General features: G+C 36.8%; 1 protein-coding gene across 1 annotated transcript in view; it reads right to left on the bottom strand.

The window, feature by feature from the left end:
• erbb2 (erb-b2 receptor tyrosine kinase 2) overlaps positions 1 to 13,673 on the bottom strand; it is a 29,783-nt gene that overhangs the window by 5,227 nt on the left and 10,883 nt on the right. The window contains exons 3-20 of the mRNA XM_005810622.2: positions 12,448 to 12,616; positions 12,227 to 12,361; positions 11,336 to 11,401; positions 10,654 to 10,769; positions 10,431 to 10,572; positions 10,215 to 10,343; positions 8,277 to 8,418; positions 6,438 to 6,511; positions 6,257 to 6,347; positions 5,212 to 5,414; positions 4,370 to 4,499; positions 4,063 to 4,153; positions 2,863 to 3,017; positions 2,726 to 2,773; positions 1,729 to 1,867; positions 1,497 to 1,619; positions 1,315 to 1,413; positions 10 to 195 (exon numbers count right to left, since the gene is read on the bottom strand). Of these exons, the coding sequence (XP_005810679.2) occupies positions 10 to 195; positions 1,315 to 1,413; positions 1,497 to 1,619; positions 1,729 to 1,867; positions 2,726 to 2,773; positions 2,863 to 3,017; positions 4,063 to 4,153; positions 4,370 to 4,499; positions 5,212 to 5,414; positions 6,257 to 6,347; positions 6,438 to 6,511; positions 8,277 to 8,418; positions 10,215 to 10,343; positions 10,431 to 10,572; positions 10,654 to 10,769; positions 11,336 to 11,401; positions 12,227 to 12,361; positions 12,448 to 12,616 (2,238 nt within the window). The remainder of the gene's footprint in view (positions 1 to 9; positions 196 to 1,314; positions 1,414 to 1,496; positions 1,620 to 1,728; positions 1,868 to 2,725; positions 2,774 to 2,862; positions 3,018 to 4,062; positions 4,154 to 4,369; positions 4,500 to 5,211; positions 5,415 to 6,256; positions 6,348 to 6,437; positions 6,512 to 8,276; positions 8,419 to 10,214; positions 10,344 to 10,430; positions 10,573 to 10,653; positions 10,770 to 11,335; positions 11,402 to 12,226; positions 12,362 to 12,447; positions 12,617 to 13,673) is intronic.

Raw genomic sequence — 13,673 nt, 5'->3', positions numbered from 1 at the left:
TAAAAGTACCTTGGCAATCTGGACACACCAGTTCAGGAGGTACTGGGAACCGATACGATCCTTGTTCTCCCTGACGTAGTCGAGGAGGCAGCCGTACGGCATGAGCTGAGTGACCAGCTGCACGGCGGACGTCAGGCAAATCCCCAGGAGGCGACACACGTAAGGGCTGGTGACCGACGCCATCACAAACGCCTCCTGGGAGCAAACAGACAGGAGATGCTGCAGGATTCTGACCCGAAAACACATTTTCATTTTGGGTCACATCAAGATCATGAATGACCCCAAAGGGACGGTTGCACCAGAATGTATTGGTAAAACCCATTAACATAATCTTAAAATATTAATAAATAGCGGTCTCTGCATAAATAGTTCTTAATATTAAATACTGAACATGTTTTCACATTGATCAGTCCCAACAGGATATTGTGATTTGTTTTCAGTCAAACTCATAAATATTGTTGTGCTAAATTAGAAATATTTGCAAGAAATGTTGCTATACGTTTTGCTTACGTTACATGTGACTTCTTGTTACTCGTCATATCGATACCAGACAATAACTTGGCATCAAGTAAGGCTGAAGTAGCAGTGTAGTAGAAGTGAGAAATACTGCAGAAAACTCAAATCTTACCAAGTATATTTGATCCATTTCTAGTGCAAATATCTTAGTCCACTTAAAATAAGACAAAACTAATGTATACACAACTTTTCAGCAACAAGTAGGAGCTTGTTTTAAGAAAATAATTCCTTAATATTAATGAAAAACTACTAAAAACTAATCACCTGGCAGATTATTTAGCTTATCTTACAATCAACTGGAGTTGTGCCGTTACCTAGCAACACCAGCCAAGCCCAGTCCATCTCCTAGCAACCCAGTTCTAGTTGCACTGGTAGATTATTTCATTTATAGCCAAACATTTTTCCATGTTCCAGTGGAATTAGCACTTTTTCATCAATATTAAGAAATTATTGACATAAAATAAGCTTGTATTTCTTGCTGAAAAGTTACTTGTATGTTAGCTTTGTCTTATTTCAAGTGTGTTAAGATATTTTCACCAGAAACTGAACCACAAATACACAAGATTTGTGTTTTTTGCTATGCAGGTGGACGCTAGCACTACTAAACCCAACAAAATTTTTTTTTTAAATTCAAGCATGCATTAGCGATAAAATAAAAAAATTGCGGGAATCAGTTGAATTTCTGTAAAAAACTGGAAGGACTAATTGATGTAATTTAGTACCTGGAGTGTAGAGGACCTCATAAAAAGCTATATTGGTTGAGTATGACATATTTGCTCTAATCTGTTTTTAACTCACATCAAGAATGTCTTTGTTGCCTTTCGGTGAAGTGTTCTCCCTCAAGACTTTAATGGCCACCGGTATTGTTATGTGTTCTCCTTCTGGAGCCCACACCCCCTAAAACAGCAATTATTTTTGGAAAGAAAAGGTCATTTTAAATATAAACAGAACAAAAAACACAAAACATGAAGTGTGCATACCTTATAGACAGTCCCAAAGGCCCCCGCACCCAGAGGCCTGAGCTTTTTCAACTCAGTCTCTTTCAGGATTCGCATCTGAGCCTGGTTTGGAGACGCGCCACTCGGCGTCAACGGCTCCACCAGCTGCACCGAGGAAACACGGCGCAGATTAAACACAATATCAGTCTGAAATGCACAAAGAAAAGAAAAAAAAAAACAAGCAAACTGTGATCCAATCACTGCCAGCGCTCACCTCCTGTTCCTGCAGGTACCTCCTCATGGTCTCCTTCCTCTTCAGTTTCTTCTGTCTCTTCAGATAAAAGACCAGCAGACCCAGCAAGATGAGGAAGAGCACGACTCCACCGACTGCAGCAGCGACGGTTGTGGTCGAACTAAACAGAGAGGAGACGTTTAGGAGAACTTCAAAGGTTCTAATATGGACATATATTGTGGTGTTCCTCAAGGATCGGTTTTAGGTCCCAAACTGTTCATATTGACACGTATAAGATTTATATCATTTGCTGATGACACCAATATTTTCTGTTCTGGTGAGAGTTTACATACAGTTTGCATATCTAACAGGGTTTTATTTTAACTTAAAATGTGTGTATTTATTCTTTGATTTTATTTTGTTTAGTCAAGTTGTTTCTCCAGACATTTATTAGTGTAATAAGTTAAAGGCACTCTTGGCAGTTGGTGGTTGCCATAGTAACCAATAACTGAAAGCTCCTCCCACTTTTTTTCTGTTGCCGTTTGTAACTGTGGCATGTATTAGGATCAGTTCTGTTTTCTTTATAAATGTGATACTTTAACATATATTTTAGACAAATTCAATAATATACATTGCTTCATGAGTAATTTTGCTATGTTTTGTGTACGATTTTAACTGTTATTATTAACATTGTCCATTTTAGCTACGTTTAATTTTACAATTGTTAGCTAGCAGCCAACTGCTTGGTGTAAAGAGCATTTAATGGTCTATATGAGTAGAAAAACACAATATAAATTCAGTCCAATAATAGTATAACATAGCATCCTATAATATAGCTTAGAATAGTACAACAGTATGTTAAACTGCAGTATGGTAGCAGCACAAAATACAAAAACCCTTTAGTTTTAGTATCAAGCACTTTATTCAGTATTTTTGCAGTGCTCTTATAAGACCTTGAAAATATTTGGAATTCAAGCATTTTGAGGGATTCAGGCATCCTTAAGACACTCTTAAAGCAGCATCAAAAGCGTGATTTTACCCAGTCCTGGTATCAATGGGGCAGCCTCTCTCATCCATCATGGTGCAGCTGAAACGAGAGAGTCTTGGTGTGACTTACTGTCACATGTTCGGTGTGTTTGCTTGGGTTTCTCAGACTGGATGTGCGTGTTCACTCACGACAGTGTGCAGTTAGTGTTGCAGGGCAGACAGTGTCGCGTTTCATTGCTGTATTTCCACACAGTTTGTTGATCTTCCTTCACTCCGCTGGGACAACGTTCCACACAAATCTTTTCATCCTGATAGTGGAGACACTCGGTGCAGTCGTCTGCACCCTGGAGGCAGAGGAAGGTTTAAAGTGAAATGAGAACTCATTTAAAAACATAACCTCACTTGACCACAAACATGACTTCCCAATGGAGGCTAAGTGCCTTACCCCCCAGGCAAGGATGCCTATCAATCTGCGTATCAGTGTATAAATGTGCGCTCGTTTGTGAATGTCACTGGGTGAATGTAGCTTTGGTTTAAAGAGCATTTAATGGTCGATAGGACTAGAAAAACACAATATAAACTCAATCCAATAATAGTATAGCATAGCATCATATAATATAGCTTAGAATAGTACAACAGTATGTTAAACTGTAGTATGGTACAATACAATATAATGCATTATACTGTATTGCTATAACATGTTATGGCATTACAATGCATGTTTGTGTTACTGTATGTCCTGGTATAGTATGCTATATGGTATGGTGTGGTGTATGGTACGGTATATGCCAGTGTTTCCCCAACCCTGGTCTGCAAGGCACACTGCCCTGCATGTTTAGATGTTTTCCTGCATTTGATTCAGATAATTGCAGTTCAGCGAGAGTCTGTTAATTGGTCATCAACTGAAATCAGGTGTGCTAAAGCAGGAAGATATCAAAAACATGCAGGGTAGTGTGCCTTGAGGACCAGGGTGGAAAAACAATGTATGGTAGCTCTAGAGGACTGGACTTGGGGACCCCTGGTGTAAGGTATATTACATGGTATATGGTAAATCAATCAATCAAGTTTATTTATATTTCAGCAGCAAAGTAGTTCAAGGTGCTTTACATAACAAAAACACAAAATTACAAAGTCATGAGGACAACACCAAACGGTATGGTGTTTTACATGATATGATATATTGTATGGAATGATATAGAATGGTAAATGTTATAGTACGGAATAGTATGTTAAGGTACGGATTGATATGGTGTATTGTAACCTATGGCATGGTATGCTATGGTAAGGTGTATGGTATATGGTATATAGCGTGTGGTATATATTATAAAACATGGTGTACGGTATGGTAAACTGTGGTATGTTGTGGTGTTGTATGGTATGGCGTCTTACTGGGCCGTGGCAGGATGCAGAGGCGTTCAGAGGTCGACACTCATCATGACAGGTTTTGCACAAAGACCCATCAATGTATTCAGGAACAGCTCTGCAACAGAAAGGATGCAAAGGATGTAAGATCACATCCCAAATCACAGTCTGGCTTCAGCTACATGATGCTATTAGACGTCTCAACCAGAGTTACCTGCATTATATAGAGACTGTAATATCATCATTACCTCTCATCATGTTTTTAAAACCCTTCCCATTAATTTACTTGAATGTTAAAGTATCCAAGCAGACGTGATGTTTGGACGACCTTTACCCCTGATAGACGTCACACTGCTCCACACACACGGTGCCTCGCTGGAACGTCTTGCAAGAGACGCACTGGCCGGGCCCCGGGCCCCAACAGCCCCCCTTACACAGCGGATGGCAAACATGTCCTTCCACCTCTGGAAGTACAACCAGCAAATGAAGCAAATAACACCTTTTAATATGTGATTTAAAGCACTGTTTGAGTTTTTACAAAAAACAAATCCTGAAATTGAAAGTGGGCTAAATACAAATGCAAACCACACTTTTCAGATTTGTTTATTTTTTATTTTAAAAAACACAGTTTATTTTCTTTCCTCTGCTTGGCTTTGTGTTGTATGATATAGTGTTAGAGCCATACTAAGAGAGAAAAAATAAAAATAATAAATTTACAAGAATAAAGTTGCATAAAAATTAAGTCAAATTAATACAAAAATAAAGTTGTAATAATATAAGAATAATGTCATAATATTACGATATTACGTTGTATGAGAATAAAGTGAAATTAATACAATAAAAGTCGTAATAACATAAGAATAAACTCAATATTTTGAGAATATAGTCATAATAACTTGAAAATAAAGTTGTAATATCACAAAAATAAAATCATAACATTATGACTTTATTCTAGTAATTTTATATTTTTTTATTTTGTTAGTCGGGTCCTAATATCACATGACAGTGTTGCTCTATCGTATAAAATCCAAGTAAAACACGCCGAAGTTCACGGACAAAAAGTTTTAAAACCTTCCAGGGGTGTGAATACTTTTTGCAATGACTTGTGAGCGACGGGCGTTGAGCTCCAGACCAGCCATTTTGGTTTCTACATTTCCTGTTTGAGCGTTGACCTACCGCACACTTTGGGTTCCTGGTTGAGGCTGACGATGCGCTGCGGCCCCTCGGTGGGATGCAGGATTGACCCCCAGGGCAGAGAGTCGGTGTAGCACAGCTCAGAGTTGTTGTACAACAACACCAGGCCTCCGCTGACGCTGCGCAGCGAACGCAGCCCCAGAGACTGGATGTGCAGATTCTGGATTGCCAGTGAAAACACGCCCCTAAAACAGAAAACACATCAACGTCTAAACTACTCAACCCTGGTATGTTAACGAATAACACACCTGACTTATTCTGCTGCGATAAAAACGCTTCCCAGAGACTGTGGTATTTCCTGCTGGTCAAAGCATCAGAGCTGGCTAATAATTAGCATTTATTACCGTTACCAGACGGGAAAACGTGCAAACAAAGAGACACTGTGAGTGGATGGACTTTAAAAGGCAGGCATTCAGTGCATTCAGTGTTTCTGGTCTCAGTTTAACCATTTAGGCACAAAATGGCCGAGCGTCGCAGATTCTGGGTTCCTAGTTGCAAAGAATTCAAAAGAAGAAGCAGAGATACAGCAAGAATAAAAATAAAAGGAATTTAGAAAATGGATGCAGTCTTATTCACTTTAAGATGGGGTTCATTTTTACATACCATAGAAGAAGACGCAAAAACGCACAAAAAAGTATTTTTGTTCTAGTTTCTGGTGCAAATATCTTAGCACACTTGAAAAAAAGTCAAAAACATTCAACTAAACATTTCAGCAAGACATGGGAGCTTTTTTAAGTCAATAATTTGTTTGTACTGATGTAAAAATACTGGCTACCTTGGCAGATTATTTAATTTACAACATGCGATACTATTAGTTGAAAGTTTTAGTCTTATTTCAAGTGTACTTCGATATTTTCACCGGAAACACAAAGAATACTTGTATTTTTTCAGTGTGTTTCATGTATTTTTCATGAAATAACAGTTACTGATTTCTCTGGTTGTTAAAAAAAACAGAATTTAAAAAAAGAGTTGCTAGAAAATTTGCTTGGCTTGAGTCATCAGTTAGCGATGCTAGCTGTAAACTTACATGTAAAGCATCCTGCCTCTGATCACTTTGAGGTTCTCAAACACAGAAAGGTTGCTCCATTCCTCCGGCCAGGCGTCGATGTACAAATAACCTGCAAACAAAAAAGCACGATAATACTGGAGACTTTTGAGTGGCCTTGTCCAGCAACTTTAAAAGCTTTGCAGGTAAAAGCCAAACATGCCTGCAATCTCCTCCAGCTTCCTGAAGCCTTTCAGCTGCTCCAAAGTCAGGCCGGATGAGTTGGTCGCAGGGTCCCTGAACGAAGACAAAGAGACAACAAAAAGATAGAAATATCCTTTATTAGAAATAGATTCACAAAGATAGAATATAAAAATATGTTTTACAGAAAGGGCAACATTTCAACATAAATACTATAGTTATAAGTCCAGAGCAATGTGTAACTGAGCGGTTTATTTTAAAAAAAGATAAGAAAAATAAACACTTTTATTATGATATAATGTCAGAAATAAAAAGGTTTCCAGTTACTAAATGTTTACACTGCAAAAACACAACATTTTTCCCAATATTTTTTGTCTAGTTTCTAGCATAAATAGACTTGAAATAAAACAAAACTAACTTTCAACTAGCATTTCAGCAAGAAATATGAGCTTGTTGTCCTTAATATTGATGAACATGTCCTAGTTCCACTGGCAGATTACTTCACAATGAACTGGCACTCCGCCGTTACCTAGCAACACCAGGCAAACCAAACCCGTCACCTAGCAACCCTGTTCTAGCTCCACTGGCAGATTATTTCCCTTTTTCATCAATATTAAAGAATTATTCACTTAAAACAAGCTCCTATATCTTACTGAAAGGTTACTTTTAAGTTAGTTTGGTCTTATTTCAAGTTTACTACAAACTAGACCAGAAATACTTGGTAAAGTTTTGGGTTTTTGCAGTGCATTACATTTGTATTTATTTCACAAGGTTCGTACATTTTTCACACAGTAAAATTCAAGCACTTTTCAAGCATTTTCCAGGCAAGTTTACAAACTTTTCCAGCAGCACACTTTGGCAATTGAAACAATACAAATGAACTAAAGAATACCGTTTAAATTCACCATTTTATGTCATTAATATCCGGTGATAGTATTCTACCTTCTACAGCAGGGAACGTAGAATACTAAAATTTAATGTTTTGAAGTGTTTCTTTTGTACACACTTTCTTGAGAAAGTTACAAAAAAAAACGTTCTGTTCAGTTCTTTAGCATTTAGCAAATAGAAATAATTTAGGTAAATGTAGCTGTTATAAAAGCAACACCAAAAAAATATGTAGGTATTTTTGTTGTTATCTATAATGCAAAAACATAAAACTTTACCAAGTAATTTTGATTTACTTAGTGCACTTGGAATAGGGCAAAAGTTAGTTTCAAGTAACTTTTCAGCAAGAAATAGGAGCTTGTTTGAAGAAAATAATTCCTCAATACCGACTAAAAAAAGTACTTGTTCTATTAGCAGATTATTTTACTCATAATATGGAAACAATTTCTTGTTATATAAGTAAAATTACCTGCCGGTTGAACTAGTGCATTTTTTATCAACATTAAGCAATTATTGACTTAAAACAAGCTGTTATACGTCACTGAAAGTTACTTGTAAGTTAGGTTTGTTCTAAGAAATTTGCACTAGAAACTGGACCAAATATTCTTGGTAAGATTTTGAGTTTTTGCAGTGCATTTTCAACTGTAAATAATATTTTCCAAATTCAATCAAACAGAATGCACTTCATTACCTTTTACTAATATTTATTTGCCTTTATGCAACTAGATACTCTAAACCTTTGCTAGTGAAGGTGAAAAAATTAAAGTTTAGATCACACTTTATTACAAAACTGAATATGGAGAACTTTCAAGGACTTTTCATGGAAATCAAGCACTTTTCCAAACCTTGAGAACAAGCATTTTCAAGCAAGTGAGGGACTTCCTTGCTCTCTTCAGTCACAGCTGTTTTCATTTCTGGTATTTACTGATAAAATCAGTTTCATTTCATGACTAATGTCGTGTTTTTGTCCCCTTACCTGGCGAAGCTCTGAGCGCGGAAAGCCAGGCTTCCGAAGATCTTGGAGCACTTGGTGAACTGACCCACATTAGCAGGCGTCACCACGGTAACGCTGTGGTTGTCCACGACGCCCAGGCTGTCCATACCCAGACTGTAGCAATCTGTGGCAAAAGTTCAACATCACCCAGTCAGAGAGAACAAAATTAAATCCCAGCAGATTCACAGAAACAACAATGACTAACGTCTGTAAACACGGTGGCAGAACGTTGGAGGAGATTTTTGCTCTTTTTGACACTTTAAATCGTTTTTTCCCCTTTGGTTGAGGCAAAGTGCGTTTGAAAAGTTATTCCAGCTGGAAGGATTTTTGTTCTTATACTTTTGTCACAATGCGCAGAGTCGGGTAGCAGCATTTACTTGAGTTTCTCTCTTGAGGAAAAATTTACTTTTATGATAATTTTTACTTCTCTGTCCTTCTGAGTAACGTCATTCTGAAGTATTTCTGCTCTTACACGAGTAAAATTTCTGGATTTTCTACCCACTGAATGAAAAATAAACATGTTTTAACCAGAAATTCACCAGAAACAGACACACACCTGCAGTTTTTTATTAAAGTTTCAGAAGTTTTTTTATTGAAAGAAACTGATTTGGAAAAAATTCATTTTGCCTGATTTTGTTATTTTTTGTTACTTATATGAATTACTGTCATTTTGGTCTATAAAATACCCAAATTTACACTTAACATTATACCTTGATCTGCCTGTTTATGTAATTTTTAAATATTAAATGATTGAAAACTTGATCAGTTACTCAGTACTTGAGTAAACTTTTTACCAAATACCTTTTTACTCTTACTTGAGTCATTTCTTGGATGGCTACTTTTTACTTCAGTAAAATATGTTGAAGTAGAGATATTCTTACTTGAGTACAATCTTGGGGTACTCCACCCACCTCTGACGTTGGCAATAAGTTATTGTTTTAAGTTATTGCTGTACCTAACAGTTATTTTAGATATTGATTATTCTGACGACTAATTGGAATAAAAACATGGAATATTCTGCAAATTTTTCATTTAAACCATTTTTATACAATAATAGAAATACATTAAAAGATGCAAGTAATTAGTTTGCTTTGACGAAATAAATATCCCTTTACTGAATACTTATTTGTAGCAAAAAATGAATCTACAGCTAAACAAACACTAGTAATTTCAACATGTGAAAAGCTCAAACTTTTCTGCTTGACTTAATCTGCCGATTATATTTTGATTCAAACAATTAATAATTGTTTAATTAATGATTATTAATTAAATAATAATTTAATTAAGCAAAAGATGTTTAATTAAATTCACAGAATTTGAACAACGTGAAGCTAAAATTATGCCACTTGAAGAGTTCTGTGTGGAACATATATCCAAACAATTAAGGTTTTTTTTTTATCTATAAAAAATTTATATATTTTTTGTAAAATTTCATCTCAGTAGCTGATCCATTTTTGAGTCTCAAATTATATTTACTTATAACATGGGGAAAATGTCTTCTTATAAGTGAAATAATCTGCCAGTGGAACTAGAACTGGGTCGCTAGGTGACGGGCTGGGTTTGCCTGGTGTTGCTAGGTAACGGCGGAACACCAGTTTCTTGTGAAATAAGTCAAGTAATCTGCCAGGGAAACTACACCTTTATCAATATTAAGGAATTATTTACTTTAAACAAGCTTCTATATCTAGCTATAAAGTTACTTATTTCAAGTGTGCCAAGATATCTGCACTAGAAAAAACACCAAAAATACTTGGTAAGATTTTGTGTTTTTGCAGTTTGCCAAATACTTTTTCACTCGAATAATTTCTTAGACGGCTGCTTTTCAGTTTTACTTGAATAAAAATTGAAATCTTGCTTGAGCACGTGACTTTTTTCCACTCTACCAAGGAGTGTTAGCAAAACAACGCATTAGCGTCCCACCTTTGGCGCATTCAGGTTCACACTTTTCGCATTTCTGCGTCTCAGTGCCGTCCGGCTGCTTGATGATGACTTCCTTGTTGGCTCGGGGACAGTTCAAAGTGCAGGCCACTTCCATGGCCAGGTAGTTATCTGAACAGAGAGAGAGAGAGACAGAGTTCAAAGGGCAACCCAGAGTCTCTGAATGTCTTGAGCTGGATTTCTAATCTCCGTTCGTACAGGGACACGTCTTGACGCAGGTGGCTCCAAAGCTCAACTTCTTGTTGGGGTTGGGTTTGCTCTGGTAGGTGACGGGGTCGTAGAAGTTGGGTGGGGGGCAATTCTCTTTGCACATTCCGCTATCGTTGAAGTGACGGCATGCCTGAGAAGAAGAACAAGGGGGGGAAACGTGAAGTACTGGCTGCAGAAATAAAACAGAAAGAGTGAAGATGGCGTCATTTACCAAACAGTCCGAGTCTCTGGGTCCGGTGCACCCGGCCGCACACTGCGTGTGACAGCAGTCGTTAGGAAAAGGACCTTTGCATCGCTGACAGCCAGACGCACAGTTTATTCTGGTCACTTTGAAAATCAGGAAAAAAGCAACAGTTTCATTACCCGTTTGTTAAAATATTGCAGCTTCGCCATCAACACCAAGCATTTTTGGTCTAGTTTCTAGTCCAAATATCTCAGTTCACTTGAAATAAGAAAACTAACTTACAAGTCGCTTTTCAGCAAAATGTAGGATCCTGTATTAAGTCAATAATTCCTTAACATTGATGAAGACGTTCTGGTTCCACTGGGAGATTATTTCACAATCAACTGGAACTCTGTCGTTACCTAGCAACACCAGGCAAGCCAAACCGGTTACCTAGCAACCAAGTTCTAGTTCCACTGGCAGATTATTTCACTTGTAGCAATACATCTTTCCCATGTTTTGGAAGAAATAATAAGCTCATTAAGCTAGCATTTTTCATTAATGTTAAGGGACTATTGACTTACAACAAGCGGCTATATCTTGCTGAAAATTTACTTTTACGTCCTTTTGTCTCCATTCAAGTCTATTAAGATATTTGCTCTAGAAATTAGACCAAAAATACTTGGTCAGATTTTACTTTTTACAGTGAAGACTGAAGATAGAAACTCACGTGTTTGACAGTCCTGCTCAGTTTCCCCCCAGCAGCTCTTCCCACATGCAGGATGACAACTTGGACCTGAACCGGAGAAAAACAAGCAACGGCAGAAAAATGAGCTCATAAATATCACAGTTCAACAAAAAGAAAAAACAGATTCTGTAACGTTTCCCAGCCAATCACTGAGAAACGATACTTGAGTAGCAGAAGAAAACAGAAAGTCACAGGATAATGTATCAACCTGCCGCGCCAGGATGTTTGATAAAAAGTACTATAAAAAAACAAAGCGAATGTCAGATGAAACAATGAGAAAGGTTATAAATTCCTAAAAGACGGTAGGTTAACACAGAACCTTGAAAAAGATGCTGGATTAACATGTGAACCAAGAAAGATGTCAAAGACGGAAAACTAAAACGAACTGGTTTTACAAGTTGTGGATTACAGTAGGGCTGAAACGATTAATCAAATTATTCGTGATTAATCGATTACAGAAATAATTGTCAACTAATTTAGTAATTGATTAACTGGAGCACAACAGACTCAACAAAGGAGTTTTTTCTAGGAAATTATTGACTTTTCAAACAGAAATTTTCACTTTTTAAAAACATATTTTAACATCAAAATTCCAGTTTTTTAAATGAATTTTTTAAGTCAAAATTGCAGAGTTGTGTTTAGCAAAATCTTGACTTTTCAAACTCAGAATATCAATGTTTGTTTCTATGAATTTTTATATAAAAATGTAACTTTTTTCTAAGAAAAAAGTTACATTTTGATATCTTGATTAAGTTTGTTTCTAGCAAATTTCAGACTTTTAAAAACTTTCTGGCAGAGATTCACTCTTTTTGTTTTCAATGGCCCCAATCGTCTCGGTGCTTCACTGCAGGAGTATGATAGTTAGCAGCTCACAGTTGGGAGCTCGGGCCTGCAGGCGGTGCGGTTTGGTGTTCTGTTCGTCCAGAGTGTCCCTCCATATGATGTTTTCCGGGTCCGGGAAGCACAGCTGGGGGTTCCCCAAAATAGACACCCCGCCCAACAGGATCTCTGCAGAACAAACGACACCAGAACTATCAGACGTGACGTTTCAAATCTTATAGCGAACATAAACAAACACAGGTCACACAAACGACCTTTGAGGCTACGAAGTCGCAGCGTCTTCAGCCCCTGATTGTCCAGCACAGCCAGCGAATAGTTGGAGTTGTAAAAATGGCTTCCTCTTATGATCCGAAGGTTGTCCAAAGGCACCAGGCTCACCGAGACGTGTGCAACGAGTACATAACCCTGCACCTCTACGATTTCCTGCGGAGTGAGGCGACAGACAGGAAGACTTACTAAAAAAAGCGATCTGAAAACATTTCTTCCGTTTTTGATAAGACGTTCAGAGAAATCAGCTGATGACTTGAATTGACTTCATTTGAAAGCTGAAACTTTTATCTGTTTTCCAGGCATTGAACACACCACACACTTGTTAGCTCAGGCTAACAACAACACTCAACAACACGTCTTCAGTATGGAGCTAACAAAGCTAACATTTATTAATTATAAGATAGAGACATTATTAGTTAATTACGTTTCTTCCTAAAATCTCAAGTGTAGCTGGATTCCTCACCACAACATATTAGCTACCATCTTTTTAGGAGTTTTTTAAAAACCTTTTTTAAGTCAGGTATTAATAAAGTTATTCAAACACCTAGCTGCATTAGCATGACAAGTAGTAAAGCTAATGTTAATTTGGCATCTTCTTGGCTAACTGAGTTAGAGGGTCGACATTCTATATGGAAAACACAGACAGACACTGGCAGCAATGCTAACAGTGCTAATCGTACTAAATGCTATAGTAGCATTTAGCATGGAGAGTTTCTACGGAGCCCAATAATGCCAACCAAAAGCAACTTAAAACATATATCTGCCAGGTATGGGAACATGGCAGGGCCATATTTGAAAAAAAGCTAAAAATTTTTTTAAAAAAACTCAGGAATCTTGAGATTAATTTCAGAAATTTTCAAGAGAAAACTTGAAAATTTCTGAGGTCAGAAAGTTTAAGATTTGCAAGATAAAAATCTGAAATTTTTAAATTCATCTCAGAAATGTTCTAGAAAAACTTGGATATTTCTGACTCAATAAAATTTTACATTTTCTAGAAAAGAAAATCTGAAACAGAGATAAATTTCAAAACTTTTCTAGAAAAAAACTTCGTAAAATGTTTTATTTGTAAGAACAAAACTCAGGTAAATTTAATAAATATTCTAGAAAATATATGAAAGTTTTTGAATTCAAAAAGTAGAAAATTTACAAGAAAGAAATTCAGAAATTTTGAAAAATCACATCAGAAATTTTCTAGGACAAATTTGTTTCT

The sequence above is a fragment of the Xiphophorus maculatus genome, chromosome 10 (assembly GCF_002775205.1).
Source record: "Xiphophorus maculatus strain JP 163 A chromosome 10, X_maculatus-5.0-male, whole genome shotgun sequence".
NCBI lineage: Eukaryota > Metazoa > Chordata > Actinopteri > Cyprinodontiformes > Poeciliidae > Xiphophorus > Xiphophorus maculatus.
This window is presented reverse-complemented; position numbering and strand designations above follow the sequence as displayed.